The 20,426-nt window shown below is 51.0% G+C and overlaps 6 protein-coding genes across 6 annotated transcripts; 5 read left to right on the plus strand and 1 right to left on the minus strand.

Annotated features, from left to right (window-relative positions):
• The first annotated feature begins 1,706 nt into the window (after positions 1-1,706).
• Positions 1,707-4,098, plus strand: BCR38DRAFT_442876 (uncharacterized protein). The gene is made up of 2 exons (XM_040860839.1): positions 1,707-3,667; positions 3,720-4,098. The coding sequence occupies exons 1-2, from the start codon at positions 1,974-1,976 to the stop codon at positions 3,913-3,915; spliced, it is 1,890 nt and encodes a 629-aa protein (XP_040713135.1). The 5' UTR covers positions 1,707-1,973; the 3' UTR covers positions 3,916-4,098.
• A 479-nt stretch (positions 4,099-4,577) lies between these two features.
• On the plus strand, positions 4,578-6,840 carry BCR38DRAFT_442880 (pyruvate decarboxylase). Its single transcript, XM_040860840.1, has 3 exons — positions 4,578-4,928; positions 4,984-6,220; positions 6,285-6,840. The coding sequence occupies exons 1-3, from the start codon at positions 4,733-4,735 to the stop codon at positions 6,586-6,588; spliced, it is 1,737 nt and encodes a 578-aa protein (XP_040713136.1). The 5' UTR covers positions 4,578-4,732; the 3' UTR covers positions 6,589-6,840.
• A 1,451-nt stretch (positions 6,841-8,291) lies between these two features.
• BCR38DRAFT_487963 (uncharacterized protein) lies at positions 8,292-9,074 on the plus strand (the record flags this gene model as incomplete). Its single annotated transcript, XM_040864216.1, has 1 exon — positions 8,292-9,074. The coding sequence occupies one exon, from the start codon at positions 8,292-8,294 to the stop codon at positions 9,072-9,074; it is 783 nt and encodes a 260-aa protein (XP_040713137.1).
• A 340-nt stretch (positions 9,075-9,414) lies between these two features.
• On the plus strand, positions 9,415-12,314 carry BCR38DRAFT_442885 (FAD binding domain-containing protein). The gene is made up of 8 exons (XM_040860841.1): positions 9,415-10,006; positions 10,060-10,140; positions 10,199-10,344; positions 10,415-10,846; positions 10,997-11,172; positions 11,225-11,337; positions 11,394-11,466; positions 11,525-12,314. Exons 1-8 carry the CDS (start codon positions 9,874-9,876, stop codon positions 12,192-12,194), a joined length of 1,824 nt encoding a protein of 607 aa, XP_040713138.1. The 5' UTR covers positions 9,415-9,873; the 3' UTR covers positions 12,195-12,314.
• Positions 12,315-14,781: 2,467 nt separating this feature from the next.
• Positions 14,782-15,633, plus strand: BCR38DRAFT_487965 (uncharacterized protein; the record flags this gene model as incomplete). Its single annotated transcript, XM_040864217.1, has 1 exon — positions 14,782-15,633. The coding sequence occupies one exon, from the start codon at positions 14,782-14,784 to the stop codon at positions 15,631-15,633; it is 852 nt and encodes a 283-aa protein (XP_040713139.1).
• Positions 15,634-16,099: 466 nt separating this feature from the next.
• On the minus strand, positions 16,100-18,013 carry BCR38DRAFT_397707 (putative MFS transporter). Its single transcript, XM_040857669.1, has 4 exons — positions 17,632-18,013; positions 17,476-17,575; positions 17,205-17,422; positions 16,100-17,136 (listed from the first exon to the last, which is right to left on the minus strand). The coding sequence occupies exons 1-4, from the start codon at positions 17,841-17,843 to the stop codon at positions 16,140-16,142; spliced, it is 1,527 nt and encodes a 508-aa protein (XP_040713140.1). The 5' UTR covers positions 17,844-18,013; the 3' UTR covers positions 16,100-16,139.
• Positions 18,014-20,426: the final 2,413 nt, after the last annotated feature.

Consider the following 20,426-nt stretch of genomic DNA (forward strand, 5'->3'; position numbering starts at 1 on the left):
TTTGTTGGACATCTCGTCTTCGAGCTCCTCGAGCTTTCTTTCGGCTCGGTTCTTGTCAGATAGCGCCTGTTGAAGTTCGTCCTTTACGTCGTCGATTTGCTGCTCGAGCCGCCGGACATTGGCTTCCAGGTCCTCAATGGTCTCCTTGGCTTCGTCAAGCTCCTCGCTAGTCTGGGCCTTTTCCTGGAGCTCTGCGATCTTTTTCTCCGTCAACTTCCATTTGTCTTCACTCGCGTCCAGCCGCGTCTTTAGTTCGTCAATTTCGTCTTCGCGGTCGTTAAGTTCACGGTCTTTCGCTCGAATGTCCGCTTCCAGGTCGCCAATTTCGTCTTGTAGCCGATCCACCTTGTCCTGATCCTGATTTCCTTGATCTAATTGCCGTTGCAAATCTTCGATATCGGCATCTTTGTCCTCCAAGGTTCGTCGTAGCTGTTCGATCTCGATCCTTTGACTCTCATCGGCGTACTTCTTCTTGGCCTTCTGCTGCACCTCCAAAATTTGCTGCTGGTAAGCTTCGAGATCTTTCTCGGCGTTGGCCAAATGCTTCTTGAACTTGTGCAACTCCCTTTGCATTGTGACCTTATCCACCTTAAGTTCGGTATTCTCCTTCAGCGCCGCCTCGCTGAACCCTGGTCCCGCTTTCCGCAATGCCTCTTCCAGAAAATGGATCTTGAGCTTCAGCCCGAAGTTCTCCTTCTCGATTCTATCGATCACGTTTTCTTGTTCCCGGAGCGAAAGCTGGTTGCCGTCGCTGAGCGGCCCTTTATCGCCACCACGGCGCGGGTGCAGGACTATGGGAGTGCTGGCGTCGCTGCTGTTGTCCACTTCAGGCATTGGCGTTGCGTTGATATACGAGTTGTTGCCCCTTGTGGGGCCGTAGAGCGACGATTCCACAGGGATGTTGGTCATATCCATATCCTCCTCGATTCTGCCCAGTGCAGGCGTGGCCAAGACGTTCTGGTTCTCTTTGCCATTGCTGCGGCGTCGTGCGCTATTTCGCGTCGCCGACTTGAGCATAGGTGTGAACTCAGCACCGCCGATGCCAGCGGGCAGATTGCGCCTGTCGACCAGCGGCGCGCGTGAGGCGCGTGGTGTTCTGAGATTTACAGCGTTCGAACGGCCATTCCGTAGTTGCTGCAGGAGGTTGTTGTCTTTCGAGGGCGACTGAAACGAAGGCTCTTGCGTCATGTCGAAGTCGGGCTGCCGGCTAAGATATGTTGCATCGCCCAGGTTGGTGCGAGGCGTGTCGAGGCCGCCGCCAAATTCGGGCATCTTGAGCGGCTGCAAGTGGTGTTGAGGGAAGAGAAAATGGTGCGATGCGGCAAGTCGTGGACCACTTCATCCATGCGCGTTGCCTGGGGTATGATGAGGGAGCAATAGAATATTATGAGAAGGAAAGCCAATGCAGAATCGTACAATTGACGGTTCGCATGCTCCAAAAATGCGTGTAAGTCAAAATGTAGCGGGGGACGATAACGCGATCAACGACCTGGGTTCTAAGCGCGTTACTTGCTGAATGTTTACTTTGGAAGCTCTGGCCAATCACAGGTAGCAGTGTGCAGTTCAAGTGGATTCCGAATCCGCTGACGAGCTGCGCAGCTGGAGAAGGCACAACGTTTCTCCGCAAACGCGTTGCCCGATGTGGAATTGCCACTTTTTTGAGGAAACTTCGGCCTGCACCGGAGGTGGATTGCCCAATTGCGACTTATCGATATTCCATTACTTCGTCATGCCCTCGGCTTGTCAAGTGACACCCTCCAGCTCGTGTCGCATTGAGGCGCCCCTTTCAGTTGCCGCATCATTGCTTCACTGTCGCAAGCATTCGCGACATCTGCTCCTGCTGCCTGCTGGCCAATTAAAGTTCGCATTATTCACTTCCTTATATTCTGATCTTTCAATCCAACCTGTTCGCTCAATGTCACTGATCGACCTACTCTCCCGCTGATCATCCTCCCCCTCCACCCCCCACCAAAATGGCGCCTTTCGATGCACTGCCCGATGAACTAATCCATCATATCCTGCAGTATATCCCCCCCGCAGAGACTCTATTGAAGATATCGTGCTTGTCGAGACGCTTGAACCGCGTCGCCGAAACACCACTGCTATGGCGATACTACTGCGAGACGTCCTTCAAATATTGGCAATCCGACCATGCGTTCAAGGACAAGCTGCGAACCAGGGCATCGGGCGTCGACTGGAAACGGCTCTTTACCATTCGACTCCATCGCAATCACCGCGTCGCCGAACTCCTCGATGAAATTGTCGCGTCACGACTTGCAAGGCTACAAAGGACCGAGGAGATTTGTCAATTTGGGTACGATGCGAAAGACTACCTCCTAACCCAGTGCCGGACGAGCGACGATGCCGAAGACGTCCTCGCCCGAAGATACTACTCATGCACCGTCCTCGACAGCATCCATCGAAGTCTTGCCATTGCAGAATGGGCAAAATTCCAGAAGCACGCTGCTTACTACACCGACATGAAAACGCCGAACAGCGAGAAGCTCAAATGCGGCATGCGACTGGAGCGCGCTTTAGGAGCCTTCGATATGTTCATGCTCCACGACAACGAAGGCGACATGGACGAGATCACCGAAATGCTGGATGCGCTGGCCGACCACTTCCGTCAGGCTCATCCGAACATTGAAGGCATGACCACGCGTGAGAAGGCTGTCACTCTGGCGCGGTGGCTTCATGAGAACGACATGACTGGCTTGGACGATCCCGAAGAAACCTATCGATATTTACGCAACTGCCTCATCGGAAGAGCCCTCAAGGATGACCGGCACCCGTCTCTCCCCATCATATCCTGCGCGATATACTCGGTCCTCGCCGAAAGAATTGGCGTCGAAGCGTACTGCTGCGCCCTGCCAAATCAGGTGCACGCTATCGTCCTGTCCCCAACGGGCATATCATTAGACGGCCAGCGTTTGTCGGACGGTGATTTGCAGCAAAAAATGTTTCTTGATCCCTTCGCGACTGGAGACGAAGTCTCAAAGGATTACCTGCACATGTTCCTGTACCGATGCGGCGTTACCACGGGTCACGATAATCTGCTGACTCCTACTGCTACCGATCTGATTGTTACTCGGACCGCGCAGAACATCCGCTCCTCTTTCACCAGCTTCCGAGCTCGGACGCGACCGGTGTCGGAGTTGATCCCCATGATCGAGCTGAGCCGCGGTGATTGGGCGCGCAACTTGCAGCCGGCACTGTACAGCATGATTTGGGCGAGCATCATGATGGTTCCTATCATGCCAGACAACGAGGACGTGCGGTGGGATTGGCAGCAAGATGCGAGAGACTTGCTCACGTACTTTTACGAATATTTCCCCGAAGACTCGTGGCTTATCGAGAAGTACATCTGTCCAATGTACGACACATTTGCAGCTCCCGGCCGCCGCCAAAATATCTGGGAGCTGCCGTCAAAGAGGGTCCGAGACCAGATCAAGGAAATACGACGCCTCGACTTGTCCGAGAAACCACCTCGCCGCCGCACCGTCTTGACCGGGTCGCTGAAACCCAAATATCGTGTGGGCCAGGTATTTAAGCACCGGCGGTATGATTACTACGGTCTGATCCTAGGCTGGACTGTAGACGGAGTGCAGTCAATGGGTTGGGACGACGGTTCTCACCTGAGACATCTCCAGCCGTATTATCGCTGCATGTCAGTTCAATCACATTAGAAGTCGCTGTTGTTACCTGCTGACTTAACACAGGCTTGGCACTGATGGATCTGATCATCACATCTATGCGGAAGAGAACCTGGAAGTCGTGGACGTCAAAGGAGGCGTCGAGGTACTTCCGACGGAGATACGAGATTTGTTGCCCATGGCAGGCAAATTCTTCAAACGTTGGGATGCTGAGGCTGGAGTATTTGTCAGTAACCTAAGGGAAATGTTTCCCGAGGATTGAGCCACAGATGTGTGAGGCCTTTTTTTTCTTAATTGAAACAGCTAGAGCCACTTTGATCAAATGGCATACTATCATCATTCATGTCCGCACGTGGATTTACGTGGCTCGTAGTGCCGTAGTGTTCGTATGCATAGAAGTATTGTGGGCTTATCGTGACAAGGTCCCATCCGCGGTCAATGGCGATCTAGCGAACGCAAGATTTCGCGATGGCGAGAAAGCGATATCGAATTTTTCAAAAGTGGTGAGATGCCCGGGTTCGGGATTGACCGGGGGTCGCAAAGGTCGGGGCCAGCCGAGCGAATCGGGCCTATAACCCAAGCAAATCGTATCTGTATCTGCCCGTTGACCGGACTTGTCGCTGGGTCAATGCGGCCGGTAGCGCCGGGCTATTCCATTATGAGTTTTCGACAGCCGAGCTCTGCCACAACTCTGCCTGGTAACTTGCATAGGCCCAGCCCGGCCTGCGGCAGGTGGAGCACAGAATGGTGCCACTACTGCACCTTGTCATTGAATCACCACCTGCAGAAAGTTGACATGACATGACTTGTGAAAGTTGTATGGGGCCTGGAAGGAAAAAGAAGGTGGGATGATTCTCATTCGACTTTTGCATATCCATGTCTGCCGCAAACGTCCTACGGGTATGCGCTGTCTATTCTTGCAGCTAGCTTTAAATATAGGATCGAACCCTACGGTTGGTCATCAGTGCTTGGTTCCAGGCTGCTACCTCTATCAACCACTACATCATTCATATCTTCAACATTGTACCCTCTAGCATTCGCATCACCCACACGAAGCCAGATCATTCCCAACACGGAAAATGTCGGCATCCATGGATATCCGTACGAAGAGCCTGAGCAAGCCCGTTAACGTGGCTCAGTACCTCTTCACACGTCTATACCAGATCGGAATACGTTCAGTACACGGTCTTCCGGGCGACTACAACCTGGTCGCTCTTGACTACCTGCCCGAGTGCAACCTCAAGTGGGTCGGCAGCGTAAACGAGCTGAACGCCTGTACGTTTCCACTCTACATTCTTTTCAAGCAGCCGCAAGCTAACCCAACATGCAGCCTACGCAGCAGATGGCTACGCCCGCGTGAAGGGCATTTCGGCCCTCATCACGACCTTCGGTGTCGGTGAGCTCTCTGCCATCAACGGTATCGCAGGTGCCTACTCGGAGATGGTGCCCGTCGTCCACATCGTTGGTTGCCCCAGCACGATATCGCAGCGCAACGGCATGCTGCTGCACCACACTCTCGGCAACGGCGACTTCAACGTTTTCGCCGACATGAGCGCGTCCGTCTCCTGCGCCGTGGCCAAGCTCAACGACCCTGCCGAGGTCGCCGCCCAGATCGACCACACCCTGCGCGAATGCTACATCAAGAGCAGGCCCGTCTACATCATGCTTCCCTCGGACGTAGTGGAGGACCAGGTCGAGGGCGCCCGCCTCGACACCGAAATTGACCTCAGTATCGTCGAGAACGAGCCCGAGCGTGAGGACTACGTCGTGGACCTCATTCTCAAGACCTTGCACAGCTCCAAGAAGGCCGTGGTGCTTGCTGACGCTTGCGCCATTCGCCACCGTGCCGTTCCTGAGCTCACGGCCTTCCTTGACAAGACGAACCTGCCCGTGTTCGTCACCCCCATGGGCAAGAGCGCTGTCGACGAGACCAAGGAGAACTACGGTGGTGTATACGCTGGCGACGCCTCGCACCCCGACGTCAAGGCCCTCGTTGAGGGCGCTGATGTGGTGCTCGCTGTTGGTGGCCTGAAGAGTGACTTCAACACGGCCGGTTTCAGTTACAAGACAAGCCAGCTCAACACCATTGACCTGCACAGCGACCACTGTGTCGTTCGTTACAGCGAGTACCCCGGCGTTAAGATGGGCGGTGTCCTGCGCAAGGTGACGGAGAGGTTGGACATGAGCAAGTTGAGTGTCCAGAAAATTGCCCACGTTGGACCTCAGGCTGTGGCCGAGAAGTTGGAGGGCGCAGACCAGATCATCGACCAGAAGTGGTTCTGGCCCCGCGTTAGTGACTTCCTCAAGGAGAACGACATCGTGGTCACCGAGACTGGTACCGCCAACTTCGGCATCTGGGACACCAAGTTCCCTAAGGGCGTCACAGGGCTGAACCAGGTGCTGTGGGGCAGCATTGGTTGGGCCGTCGGTGCATGCCAGGGTGCCGCCCTTGGTGCCAAGGATGCCGGTTCCGACCGCCGTACCATCCTATTCGAGGGCGACGGCAGTTTCCAACTAACCGCCCAGGAGGTCAGCACCATGATGCGTCACGACCTGAACATCATCCTGTAAGTCTAAAGCAACCCTTGTTTTCTGTTTTCTGTTTAACTATCCCGCTAACCTATGAACCAGCTTCGTCCTCTGCAACGACGGATACACTATCGAGCGCTTCATCCACGGCGAGGAGGCCGAGTACAACGACGTTGTGGAGTGGAAGTACAAGGAGCTCGTCACCGTCTTCGGCGGCTCGGAGCAGCGCACAAAGAAATACAGGGTCAACAACAAGGGCGAGCTCGACGCCTTGCTTAACGACCAGGACTTCAACGACCGCAAGGGCATGCGCTTCGTCGAGGTCGTCATGGATCGCATGGACGCCCCCAACAGCTTGCGCTTGACGGCCGAGGCCAGTGCGAAGAACAACGCTCGCCGGGAATAGATTCTTCCCCCCCATCCCCCGCCCCTTTTGTTTTTGGCGAAATTCGTGGGAGGATAGCTAATAAATGAGCTGGGACGATATAGTAAGAGATGAGTCTGGAAGGATTGCATGGCATGGTTGGAATGAAATCATGATTCGGAATACATCTTGGGTTAATGGAGTTGAAGGCTTGGATTGGTTACCACTCTGCATAGAAATAGAAATACTAGATACGAAAGCATATTCGCAATTAGAATAAACAAGTTCAAATCATTTTCATTCTGTTAGAGATGCTATATGATCCACGCAAACAAAATAAATTATCGTTCACTACACATCTTGATCGGTGTATTCGTCAGTACTCGACTTGCTTTGCAGTCCTCAGGTCCAAGTAGTTGTGTTTCCTGGCTTCGTGAAAGGGGCAGTTTTACACTGGGCTCCTTGTCAGGACACTGAACGCAAGACACCGGTGGGGCGCCGGAGGGGTGTTTCGGACAAAAGACTCCCGAGTCATGATTACAATCTATGTGAAGCTTTGGGATGACGAGAGTCAAGATCCTTGGCATCGCCGACCCTGCTGTTATGCCGGGTCCAAGCGGCGGCCTAGCTATCTATATAAGGACCATCTCGAAGTAGGATAGGGAAGGAGCATAGATCAATGCATCATTGTGGGCACCCCTACCTGAGACCGCCAGTGACCGCAAGTGACCACCCGGTGCTACGTAGGAGGGACGCCCGTTACTCCCCATCACTCTGTACTATTGCCTTCGGCCTAGCCGTACCCTGACACTCCTCAAGGGGATCATCACCTCCGCTGAATACGCAAGAACTAGAGAAAGAAAATATAGGGGCAAGGAAACTCGGTTCAAATGTTGGGAAAGTCCTACATTGGAAGATAAAATTATTCAACCTGTAATAGAGATTTATGTGACACAACATTTGACAGTCTGCCTAGTTCCATTTTATAGAGGTGGTGAGGTACAGATTTAAACCCACATTAAAGTCTTATTATACCATATTTAGACACCCGAATGATCCGTAAGCTGCCTCGATAGGGTTCAGTTTCGGTCACAAACTTCACACATCTAGTCACTTTTCCATCATCCTCGGCCATTTTCCCATTTTCTGGGAGTTAATTTTAGCTGCGGTTGTTGATGGTGACATGAGGCCTCGAAGTCAACTCCGGGTTGTGATGCATAGTCCAGCACCTGTACGCTTTGGAGCAGGCTGCTCTTGGTTTTGGTGAGCATCTCAGCCTCCTCTGATGATTCCAAGTTCGGGTAGGGTGGACGGATCAACCAGACGGAATTGGCTAAGGCTATGCTGATGTTACAGGCTTTGTCCATCTTCGCTAATGCCCAACTGCCTTACTACACCGTCCTATATTCATACCCCGGACGGAAATGGGTGCTATCCTGTACGAAGTCCATGCTATTGCATATGACAGTACTTTCGGACCTCCTGGACAGTGGAGAGGGGCAGCGAAAGTATTATTCTACTGGAAAGATTAAGAAACAAAGTTTTATTTTATTCAACATTGGGTTGTCCCAGACATATCGCAACTTACACGCGTGGACAGGGCTGCATGCAAGGCACACACGTATATAAGTATCCACGGACAGATGACTAAAACACAGAAATACTTTCTAGAAATTGCAAGGAAAACCTGCTCCGCTCAGTATTTTTATCTCAAACAGACTAATATTGGATCTCGTGCAAGAAAAATGGCAAAATCCGCTCCTCGTGGACGGCGTACTCGAGCACCTCCAACCACCCCTTATAGCAAGGGTGTCCTAAACTTCCCATTGAAAGAAGCTGTTGACGACGGCGACATCAGTGATGCTTCTGACCTCAAGTGTCATCACACTGAATTCGGCCTGCAGACTCTTTATCCTCGACCCACACAGGAAGACTGGAACATCGAGGCCCTCGTCGCTCCATCTCCCAGCCGCGGCTTGGAGCCGAAACCAGAGCTCTTTCCTGCGAAGACGGTCGAGAATGCCAATCGCAACAAAGACACTAACTTACTCATCCACGAACACCCAGCCCCCTACGCAAAGCATCCCGTAGCCGTTCCACCAAAAGGCACTGAACTTCCCGTCCACATCCTCTCCTGGGACCTGAATTCTCACGAGCCCGCGGACGGCGTCGCTCGGCGCAAAATCCACCTCGCGGTCTTCAGCCTGATCTCGTTTTTCATCACACACCAGCGACAGAGCTTCAGCGACCTATGGCAGCTGGAGCCGTTCAAAGTGGTAGCCATGGCCGGGGGACCGAACGACTGCCAGCTCATGTGGACCTTTGATCAGCGACAGAAGATGCAGCAGATTGCTAATCGGGTGGAGTACTATACGCATAGGCTAAGGCGGGTTCGAACGGAGATGGGGAAGGTCTCGGAGGAGTTGGTGCAGTTTTTTGGACGGATGGGGCTGGACTGTACGTTTGGGGAGGAGATGGGGGAGGAGTGGAAGAAGTTTGCGGAAGAGAGAAGGAATGAGAGCGAGTGAGTGAGTCAAGGGCTAACTCGGATCTATTGGACCATGCAGAGAGAGCACGGGAGGAGATGGGAAGACCGAGGAGGTTCTGGGGTAGAGAAGAGCAGATACAATATTCAAAGAAGAAGCTGGGATACCCAAGCAGGACTTGGCCGCTCACGTTGATAGCGGAATTCTATGGCTGTATCGAAACCAGGTGATCCTAGGTCCCAAAGCCCCAAGGTATACACATGAAGGCTCACATCTCAAGAGAGATGCCCTGGTTAAATGCGGGCGCCAGGACGACGCACCTTCGGCAATACCCTCCCCAGCTCCGGCCCCAGCTCCGGGGCCCCAAATAGCCAGCAGTGAAGTACCAGTTACGCCAGTTTGAAAAACTAAAACACAAACCATCACGTCTCCATACACGATTTTGCCATTGCTAGATTACCCACTGGGCAGTCTCTGGCTTGGCAGCAAGATTATGGCACGGTCGGTTTCCTCGTCATTATCTGCACGTCCAACCCGCACCTCCAAAGTACACTGGCATAAGATACGCGAGCATCCCCATCCTACACTTTGCCAACGCACACTCCTGTATAAACAGTTATTTCCTGCACACGTACCCAAGCATTTCAACAGTTGAAACCCTCCCTTACTATGTGAATTAATTAAAGTTTAAGCTGCCCCACTTTTTCTAATACCCGTTGTTTGTCACGGTGGAGATACTCGGCATCTGTTTGCTTGGTCCTGAGCCATTTTCTGCGGCGCTTTTCCATCGTGGGCATCGTAATCGATGTAGCTTCAATCAAGTTCGCAGCGTTGCAGTGTTATGCGTCGTGATAGCCCATTCGCCGTCATGGAAACCAGTCAAGGAACCAAGAACCAGCCTGCTAAGGTTGATGTGGTGATTGTAGGGGCCGGTCCTGCGGGGGCATCGCTGGCCTGCTTCCTGAGCTCTCATGGTGAGACAGATTGTCGAAACGAAGTTGAGAAATGAAGACCAATGCTAGTCTAGGCATCCGAGGAATCATCGTGGATGTCAACTCGACCAGCGCCGATACTCCACGAGCACACATCACCAACATGGCTGCAATGGGTGATTGCTCCACACCCCTTCTCTGCAAATAAACAGCTTACCAACACATGCTGCAAAGAATGCCTCCGAGATCTAGGTCTGGACGCCGTTGTGACAAAGTTGGCGACCAAGGGCGAGTGCATGATGCATACCCGCTGGTGTCATAGTATGGCAGGGAGGGAATACGCCCGCATCTACTCCTGGGCCAATGATCCGAGAAGAATGGTATCACACAAACACCACTTCCAGTTGGACTCTACTCTCTACTAACGGCTTTACTGACCATTATATGCAGGGCGAGTACAAATCCGCTAGCCCCTGCACGCCGTGCGACCTGCCGCAGACGCTGCTCGAACCGGAACTCGTCCGCTACGCTACGTTGCATGGTTTCCGCATACGTTGGGACACCGCGTTCCTGGCGCTGGAGCAGGGGGCCGAGGGTGTGACCGTGCGGGTGTTGGACAAGATCACACAGATGCAGTACTCTATTGAGGCACAGTACGTCTTTGGAGCTGATGGCGCGCGTTCGAAAATTGTCTCGCAGTTGGGCATCCCGCTCACGAAGCAGCCTGGAGGAGGGCCCGCGCTAAATATATTGGTCAAGGCGGATTTGTCACACTTAATGGCTCATCGGGCTGGGAATTTGCATTGGGTAATGCAGCCGGATCGAGAGCACCCTGATTTTGGATGGGCGTGTATTGTGCGGATGGTGAAGCCGTGGTTTGAGGTGAGTAATTCTGAAGCACTTGGCCCCTATCCTGGTGACCTGCCTTGAGAGCAAGAAACTCGCAAATATACAATTCAGGCGGGACCAGGAACTGCTGATCACACTGCACCATTTTATGTAGAACCCTCACTAACCGAGACTCCTGGGTAGTGGATGTTCATCTTCTTCCCATATCCTGGAGCCACATTCGAAAGGCGGCCATCCAAGGACGAGTATATGTCACAGATTCGCCTAGTGATTGGAGACGACACGCCGGCTGAGATCCTGCGGGTCAATACCTGGAATGTAAATGAGATTAGTGCAAATAAGTACTCAGTGGGACGCGTGTAAGTATTGCGGGTCTATATCCTTATGAACCTGGTGACTGATAATGTGAAGATTTTGTCTCGGGGATGCGGTCCATCGCCATCCACCTTTCAACGGGCTTGGTTCCAACACTTGCATCCAGGATGCATTCAACCTAGCTTGGAAAGTGGCCTATGTCATGAAGAGTAAGCCCCCTGGGTCCGAATCGTCTTGGTAACCTATTAAAATACGTGGGAAAAAGATAAGGCGGGACCCCAGCTTCTTGACACCTTTTCGGAAGAGAGACAGCCAGTGGGCAAAGGGGTAGTGCAACGGTGTGTGTCCCTTATCCCAAACAACCCGTTGACTCCCTAATCACAGCCACTCCGGCAGTGCCAACGACGCCTTCCGAGACCACGCTGCAATCTTTGATGCCTTGGGTACCATTCTACCATCAGTCACAGACCGGAGAGCCGTGCTCAAAGAACTCGAGGCCGATACGGACGCAGGCCGGAAAAGGCGCGAGCAGCTGCGAGTCGCCATTTCCACGACAGAGCATGAATTTCACGGTCTGGGAATCGAGATGAATCAATCCTATAACTCAACCGCGGTCATATCCGATGGCGGCCCCGACCCCGATGCCACCAACCCTGATCCGGTTCTTTATCACAACCCTAGTACAAAGCCGGGAAGACGTCTGCCGCACGTGTGGCTCAACACGGCGATCCCTTCGGGACTCATATCGACCATCGACTTGGCTGGGAAAGGAGCATTCACCCTGTTCACCGGAGTTGGCGGCATGCCGTGGAAGGAAGCGGCAGCCAAGGTCGCCGAAGCCATTGGTGTACCCATCCGCGTCATTTCGATTGGCTACAACCAAGACTACGAAGATGCCTACTTTGACTGGACACGTCTCCGGGGCGTAGAAGAATCGGGGTGTGTGCTCGTGCGGCCGGATAGGTTCGTCGCCTGGCGTTGCGGCAACTTGCTGGGCGCAGAAGACTCGGTGAACCGCATGCTATTGAATGTCATGAGGCAGATTCTGTCTTTAGAAGGTCACTAAGAGGATGTGTAGAGGTGTTGGATCTGATAGAAGACCCCGATGCGCATGACAGGCTGTTTGATGACTTTAGTTGTTACTTTGATGTTCTGGACACAAATGCTAACGTACCCCACAAGCAAGTTGGCCACTTTTTCTTGGCACCGTATGAATAACTTCAATAACTTAACTAAACTAAAAAATAATAATTCAAACTAATCGGAATCCTCTTCCTCGTACGTATCTTTATCATTCTCACAAGTACGAGCATTATGTCCGGGCTCTCCGCAGATCCCACAGCGCCGTCGGCGTGGTTCGGCCGGTCTCGTACGACGACGACTTACACGTATATCATCATCCTATAGCTGCTGTTAAATATCCCGTTGAGACTGTAAGTCCTGAGCGTCTCGTAAACTAAAAGATCCTCCATCTTGTAGCTGTCGATTTTTAGTCCTTCGACGACGGCTTAGCTCTTGATTAGCCTTCCGAAGTGTAGTAACCTCATCCTAAAGTAAAACTAACCGATGCATAACAGCCGTCGCACCACGTGAAAATTAGTCAATAGCCCTAAGTATTGTCGTCGGGGAGCTATTCTGATGCTGTAAGATTCTGTTTTTAATGTATTCAGACTGGGATTGCGCCTCGGTTGGGTTATTTGGAGTCTTTGATTCCCAGATTAAGGGGGCGCCAGACGAGCTCCCAGGAGGTGTAGGCGTATGTAGCTTAATATCCAGCTGTGAAATCACATATTCCGGGTCGTACGGAATAAGTCCTGTCCCCATGAAACCTGCCTGGATATTCGATTTAGTTATAGTCGTACGATACGCCCTATAGAATGCCGAAAAGAAATCCTCCTTCGAGATATGGGTTATATGCGCCCGTATTAGGTCTTCAATTTCTTTGCCGTACGACCTTTTCAAAGCCCTAAAACAGCCTACATTGAGAGGCTGGAGCTTATGTGACCAATGAGCAGGCACACTAAGTGTAATAATAGTATGCTCTTTGCAATATAGCTCGAAGTCAGTCGAGTGGTGGCTCTCATGCCCGTCGAGGATAAGAAGACGATAAACACCCTTCGTATGATCCTTCGTATAGCGATCAAAGTGCTGAATCCAGTCTACGCCTCGCTCATTTGTTGTCCAACCGTTTTTAGTTACAGCGATTACCCAATCGGACGGGAATAGGCTATTCTCATACCAGGATAAGAGGTGTGTTAGGCAACCTTGGTGGGCTTTGCTAAGACCACCAAGGTTACCACGTGACTTAGCTCTTTGGGACTAAGTCCAACCTTCGTGCTCCATAGGACTAGATAGAATGTCACTTTTGCCAATGGGCGGAGGAGACCAATTTCTTTACTGAGATCTGCCCATCGCACTGAACAGGAATGTTAGATGAAGACAGTCCCCTGTAACATAGATTCGACTAGCATAGACCATGCCGGCACTGCGCCCGGCACGTCTCACGTGATGAGACGTTAAATTTCAATCAATCAATCATAGATAGAATGTCATGCTTTTACAACCTCACAAATCTTTGACCACCTTTGAGTGTAACAAGGTGGTTTTAACCCGCGACAATAATATACGGCAGGATAGCCCAGCCGGACGAATTAATACCCTGGATTACTGTAGCCCATTCTCGATTGCCTTGTTGGACTGTACGAGGCCTTCCGCGTCGTTCGGCACTTGTAACTCCCATCTCGGATAAGATTAAGCCCATCGCGAACCCTATCTCGTCGAAGTTATAGATATCCGCCTCTTGGATACCATATTTCGCAATTGTATTTCGTACGAGCGTAAACCACGCGCGATACGCGTCAGGATCTTCGCAATAGGCTCGTTAGTAGTCGATTCTTCGGTTAAAACGCGTCCGAAGGTCTGGTTGTCGTCGTACGAAGTTCGAGGCCCAGTTGACGCCGACGCGTCCAGCGTCACGGTCACGGAGCAGTCGGTTAGCCATAGCTTCAACACCATAGAGCCGGGGAGGGAATAATCGCGAATCTAGGTCAAGTATGTATTGTACGACCGCTAACTCTTCTGATTCCGTAAGCTTATAACTAGATTATCGAGTATCGCGTCGAGATAGTAGTCCGCGTTTTCGGTTAGCTAGAGTTGTACGAGGGACATTGTAGAGTTAGGCAGCGCGTCGGATGCTTAATTCGGGTTTCGATTGAAGCGCCTGACACGCTAGAATCATGTCGCTTTCTTTCCAATTCGATCCCATCTTGGTATGTGTAAAGATGTTAATTAAAAGGTTGTTCGTACGGTGCCAAGAAAAAGTGGCCAACTTGCTTGTGGGGTACGTTATACTTTTGCATCATTACGTTGGAGTCGCCGTGGCACGTAAACGTCGCATCTGCGAGCATAGTTTTTAAGAGCCGCGGATTTCTACGCTTTAATGGAAGTTTCGGGCAGTGGGGAGTCTGAATGTAGACTCACGCACGGTCAGCATGCGTCCTTCCATCAGGAGCCACCTGTAAGCATATAAGGCTGCCTCCTTCACTCGCCGAGATTGCAGCCTTCTCCTTCTATTATCGTATTTTCAAGACTTTCGCCAATCAAATCCCTATTCCCTTGTCATATTTCCTGGTCATCTATGCATACTCGCAAATATGGCTAAAGCGCGCTTGAATACTCCCCAACCTGGGCGGTATAGCGACGGCGCGACTCACAACGACGGCAATGAGACAGAAAACATACCCTCGTCCCCGTCCAGCAAATCAAAATCCCCTGAGCGGAAGATTTACCCAAGGGCCGGTACATTTAGATCCCCCTGTGGGTACGCCACGGGTTCCACATTCCTCGGCATGGACAACAATTTCGCTGGCACGGGCAGCCAATTACCCATCTTCATGTACCACGCCGACCTCAAGTTTGACGAACCGCCCAACATCGTCGTCCAACGCAAGATTCATCTTGCAGTCTACGGGCGCATACGACAGCATCTCAACCAGGGAAACATGTTGGAGGATTTATGGGAGTTGGAACCTATCAAGATTGTGGCTATGCCGGGGCCCGGTGATGTCCCTCTTGCCTGGACCTTCAAAGAAAGCCAGAGAATGCAGCAGATGTGCAAGAAGGTGGAAGAATACACGGCGCGTTTAGGGAAGGTGAAGCAGACCCGGGGCAAGTTATCTGGCGAGCTCATGCTGTTCCTGCGGGAGTTCAACATCGACACTACGCTCGCGGACGAGATTCCGGAGCAGTGGGCTGACTTCTGTAGTACTGAGAACCTGCAGAGACTTAACACTGGAGAGGAATGCCTTCAGAGTATTCCTCTGAGATCCGTTTTGCAGACATTCGAGATCTTGCTTGCACAGTATAAGGCCGAACAGAAGTTGGCCTGTGCTAAGCCCACATGCAAGAAAGGACGTATGCTTGACGAGAAAGAGAAGAGTGATGAGAATGCAATTGTTTCTAAGAGAAAGGGAGTTAGAACAGATGACGCCAGAAAACAATGCTAGAAAAGCCTGATGCCCATGCCTTCCAGTCAAGAAGTAGGCGGAGCAGCTACATGCATGTCTCGAAGCCTTCCCGTAGCATCCTGCATTGTTGCATTATTCAAGCAATCGCTTTTCCTCCTTTGTTTTACGCCCATATGAGGTCATCCTCAAGCTGCAAGTTCGCAGATACTCTGACTTTATACAGGTTAATGTGGTGTCCTGGATGACCGAGCACTTCGAAGATTTGCCTGATCGTACCTACGTCCAAATGCTAAACGTTACGCCGCGGCAGTGCATTTGACATTGAAAGAAAACGCGCAGAGAACGTTACACAGATTATGAGTAGGAGTTCATAAGTTTTGTCACAAATGCCACAACTGGATAGGATGGATCGATGGAACTTTGTTTCAAGAGTTTTCGCTTATCACCACCAACACTTTGCTCAATTATCATTAATTATATGATCACTGTTTCAAGAACATGTCTAATAGAATATTCTAAGTTGGCTACCATTCATATATACTCTCCTACAAGAACCAACGGAAATCGGGAGTATCTGGCCCATCCCTGAGCTTTTCTGTCGGGATGTCCTCCGCCTTGACCTTGACGCCCTGCTTTGCATCCCTCCTCTTATTATCTACAATCATGTAAACTCCCAGAAGCAATGTAATAACACACCCCGCTCCACCAAACGCAGCCGTCGTGGCCAGCGCAGGAATATACTTGGGGGCGTCCTTGTTCTGGAAGATGTTGGAACTCACAACACCCATCAGGTTGGCAACCGGAACGCCAATACTCGTCAAGACCACCCTTTGTCCTTCGTGTGCAATGTTGTTGTTATAAAGCACATCGAGCAAGACAGACGGCGCCGATGTGCCCCAGGTCATCATGAATGAGGCGAAGTAGGCGACCTGCAGCTGTTGCTCCACATCGATGGCGACGTAGATAACCATGCCCACAAACGTGAACAAGAAACCAAGCGCAACGAAGGGGAAACGCAGCCGGGTGTGATCACTCGCAAACGCGAGAGCCAGCAACATGACCGCCCCCGTAACATTCGGTGCAACAGTGTACAAATTCGTCTTCGCAGTGCCATACCCTAGCCGTGCGACAATCTGCGGCAAGAAAAGTGACACAGACTGCAGCGGCACACCCAGACAAATCTCAATAAGCAGAATAACCCAGCTAGTACCGTGCTTAAAGATCTTGAACGAATCCTTGATATCGAGCTTCTCGTTGACGACGGAGGAGCTGTCGACGGCCATGCGGTGGTATGCAAGCAGCTTCTCGTCGTCGGTGAGGAAATTTGCCTCCGACGCCGACTTAGGCAGGTAGAAGAAGGCGAAGATGGAGAAGAGCACCGTGCAGGCGCCCTCGATGACGAAGAGGTACCGCCAGGAGGCGATGGCGCCGCTGTGGATTTGGAAAACACCGAAGGCGAGGAGGCCGCCGAATGCGGAGGCGATGTTGGAGGCGGCGTAGAAAATGGCGAGGCGACGGGCGAGTTCGCCGCGGCGGTAGAACCTGGCGGGTGCTGTTAGTGTCGTGTTGCAGGTTGTATTATTCTGGGGAAGGGGTGGTGGTGCGCGTACGTAGTCTGGTAGTAGATGACGAGGGGGAAGAAGGCGGATTCGCTCATGCCGAGGAACCATCGGATGGCCATCAGGCCTCCGAAATTGGACACGCACACGACCATCAGAGTGCAGACGCCGAAGCAGAACATCATGCATGGCAATACTTTGCTAGGTCCATATTTCTTTCCCAACAACCCCAGAAAGGGGGCCGTAAGAACGTAGGGAACGAAGAATACCTCCCAACAGTTAGTTACTTGTTCTACATGGCTCTTGACATATAAGTATTTACCGAAAGAACGGTATTGTACTGGTTTCCAACAAGACCGATTGTCTTCTCCAATCCGGCCGTCTTGGCATTTCCGAGGTTCGACTTGTCCAAACTGTTGAATCTGTGGACTGTGAGTTGGTATTGATTATGTTTGGTGTGCCTCTGGAACACACATACAGGTACATAATTGCCAGTACTGGGAGTAGTCGTAAGTCGAACTTCCATACGAGCGCCCGCTCTGCCTTGGGGTCGATATTGAAGGCGTTTATCTGCCCATTGCTGTGGTCCTTGGCGGCTTCAATTGAATCTCTGGCCTTTGAGTCACATCTGTTCTTCTCCAGGTCGTTTGACGGCAGTGCGTCGGCGACACGATCCTGAGGTTGAGCCATGGTGGGCAGTTTGGTTAGTCCGGGGACGACGTTCAAGGTGTTTGGTCGCAACGACGCCCTTAACCACCCCAGAGAGGATACACAACTCTTTTATACTCATTGCGACTTATCTGCCGGCCCGCAGATCAACATGATCAGACCCGACCGTACTAGGGACTATCAAGCCATCCATGGAATTACCTACGCGGCTCGACTAACAACCGCGGACAGTTGCCCCAATAAAACCTTTCTTATCGTGATCAACCCTGGGATTGTATGCACTATCATTTCTAATTCGGCGGTAGATGACAGAGCTGCATTATCCCATTCCTCGGGAGCTGCTATCCGGTAGCCAATCGAAAGCGCAAGATAAAACCAGGAGATGCCAAAATGGCGCATGAATATGGCAACTCCACATAACCGACCCCGGCAAGTTCATGGGGGCAAAACTCTATTAAGGGCTTATCGAAAGAGCCAAGATTTGTTTCGAGCCTAGCGTGGGCGGGCGACGCCGGGAGCATTCTTGGGTCGCTGTCAGAGGCTTGGCATATCAATTCTCGATGGATTAATGGAGATCTTCTTAGGCTGGAGATAGGTAGACTGGAATGATAGAAGGACTTACGAAAGGGAGTGATCTATAGTCTGGGCAGAGAGTATGTGATGGGACTGAATTCGATGGGGAACCGAGGGGGAATAACATGGCTTGCGCAGTGCGGGTGTCGGATTATGGTAGAGGCATGGAAGTGGAAATGCGATATCCGGCTCATGGCATGCGGACTTTTATCACATTGCTTCATTGGGCCTTCATTGTCACTCATTTACACTGAAGAACTTGGTGGTATGTAACACAAGTATATCATCGAAACCGGGCTTTGCTCTTCTCGGTTCCAAGATCGACCATTTCTCGTATATGTTATATTGGTACAGCCACTCTGAATAGTGGGTGACTGAGTCGCCGGTTAGCAAAGCCCTGACCGTTTTTAAACCTCATCGACATTGTCAGCCAAATAGACCGACTCGCCCAAGACTCTCACTTGACAGTGACTCAAGCTTTCAGGATGCGTCGGCGGAGAATCTCTGGCGGAGAGAGTTGTAGAGATTGGTCAGGTTATTTTGGTTGCGGGCTGAGAGGGTGACGGCGAGGTTGCCATGTTCTGGTTGGGGAGGATTCGGGTGATTCCTGTACCCGATGTGGGACCTGTGTATGGCGGTCGCGCGTATTGTCTGTTTCTCACCAGCGCCAATGGGGATTGCGAAACCTGAAGATGCCATTGTGTGTTTCACTTGCTGGAAATTGGTTCTGAATAATTGAGGTAAATTCTAAGGAAATGATCTAGTTTCCGTGACGTAATGCTTCTTGATATATTGATATATATGTGAAGAAACCCGATATAACGTCTTCCAACCACAAAGCGCTTACATCTTAGAACCGAGAATCCCTGAGGTGGCTTACAGTAATGGGCACTAATCAGCTTTTTTTCTCCGCTGCAAGCCACCAACACAGTTGGAAAATACAAAAAATACTATAATGCCCTATTAACCTAAACTACCTATCAGGCCACTAAAGCGTAACCGAATTACGCGCTGCTACATTTAAATTATCTATATAAGAGGAAGAAGGTACTTCACTAGAATTATCACAGAGAGGGTGTTTGGTGGCCAAGTTTCCTTCTAGTATAACAGCTATTGTAGGGAACGAGTTATTGCGCCTACCTACGTCCGCATGTCGTTTGTTATTTGTTAACAGGAGTTCAGATAGCGTGGGTAGAGTTAGATCCGAACCTAGTTTTACAGTTACTACAGTCTATCCCCTATAGGACCGCAGTAGTACACAGGGCCCGTGGCTAGTATATATATTATTTGGGTGCACGCTTTAAAGAACCTTTGCAGAAGTACCTAGATTATTTGATTGAGAATTGACTGAGGAAGAGCCCACCAAATTCTGAAGGTTACTATGTTAAGTACAGGTCAAATAGCTGTAACGGACAAATTTGCCTACAGATTGTAATCAAGCAACATTAATAATGACTGTTGATTGAGACTTGGTCGAGTGACCTAGGTGCCTCCTTCGCGATTATTAAGACTTCAGGGATATTAACCAAACCTCCATTTCTCAGAAACTCTCATTTTAGTAGGTCTCCATTGCACACCTATCACCCACCTGTCACTCCATGTTGACCCCTCGACACTAACACAATTCTCAGACTTGGTAACAGCATTGTTAGCGTATGGTTTTCAGGATCAATCACTTGTACCTCGTATTCCCCATATAGGTGATTCTCGACTTCCAAAAGATATTAGCCTCGGCTTTCTCTGCGTGACCCTTCTTGTTGAAGTATTTTGCTCGTCGGAGGTGTTGCTGGTGTCATTTTCCAGGGTGGACATGGCCCAATTCCGAAAAAACGAACGATGGGGAAATATGTATTGAGAAAATGCCGACTCACTTTATTACCCTCCAAACTTCATTTTTTTGGGACATGGAAGTCCATTTATGTGCAGGATAATATGCGAATAGCCTTTCCAGTTACCTTGATGGCCACCATCTGAGTTGTTAAGCACATATTTTCCGCGGTACGAAATGCAAGATAGCTTCTCTTGGATCTA

Source organism: Pseudomassariella vexata (assembly GCF_002105095.1).
Source record: "Pseudomassariella vexata strain CBS 129021 chromosome Unknown BCR38scaffold_11, whole genome shotgun sequence".
NCBI lineage: Eukaryota > Fungi > Ascomycota > Sordariomycetes > Amphisphaeriales > Pseudomassariaceae > Pseudomassariella > Pseudomassariella vexata.

Coding starts and splice junctions, on each gene's coding strand:
- BCR38DRAFT_442876 (XM_040860839.1), top strand. CDS start 1,974: ATGGCGCCTTTCGATGCACTGCCCGATGAACTAATCCATCATATCCTG. Junction 3,668..3,719: donor CAGCCGTATTATCGCTGCAT/GTCAGTTCAATC, acceptor GACTTAACACAG/GCTTGGCACTGATGGATCTG.
- BCR38DRAFT_442880 (XM_040860840.1), top strand. CDS start 4,733: ATGTCGGCATCCATGGATATCCGTACGAAGAGCCTGAGCAAGCCCGTT. Junction 4,929..4,983: donor CGTAAACGAGCTGAACGCCT/GTACGTTTCCAC, acceptor CCCAACATGCAG/CCTACGCAGCAGATGGCTAC. Junction 6,221..6,284: donor CACGACCTGAACATCATCCT/GTAAGTCTAAAG, acceptor CCTATGAACCAG/CTTCGTCCTCTGCAACGACG.
- BCR38DRAFT_442885 (XM_040860841.1), top strand. CDS start 9,874: ATGCGTCGTGATAGCCCATTCGCCGTCATGGAAACCAGTCAAGGAACC. Junction 10,345..10,414: donor CCAATGATCCGAGAAGAATG/GTATCACACAAA, acceptor CATTATATGCAG/GGCGAGTACAAATCCGCTAG. Junction 11,173..11,224: donor AAGTACTCAGTGGGACGCGT/GTAAGTATTGCG, acceptor GATAATGTGAAG/ATTTTGTCTCGGGGATGCGG.
- BCR38DRAFT_397707 (XM_040857669.1), bottom strand. CDS start 17,843: ATGGCTCAACCTCAGGATCGTGTCGCCGACGCACTGCCGTCAAACGAC. Junction 17,576..17,631: donor GTACTGGCAATTATGTACCT/GTATGTGTGTTC, acceptor CACAGTCCACAG/ATTCAACAGTTTGGACAAGT. Junction 17,423..17,475: donor AGTACAATACCGTTCTTTCG/GTAAATACTTAT, acceptor AACTGTTGGGAG/GTATTCTTCGTTCCCTACGT.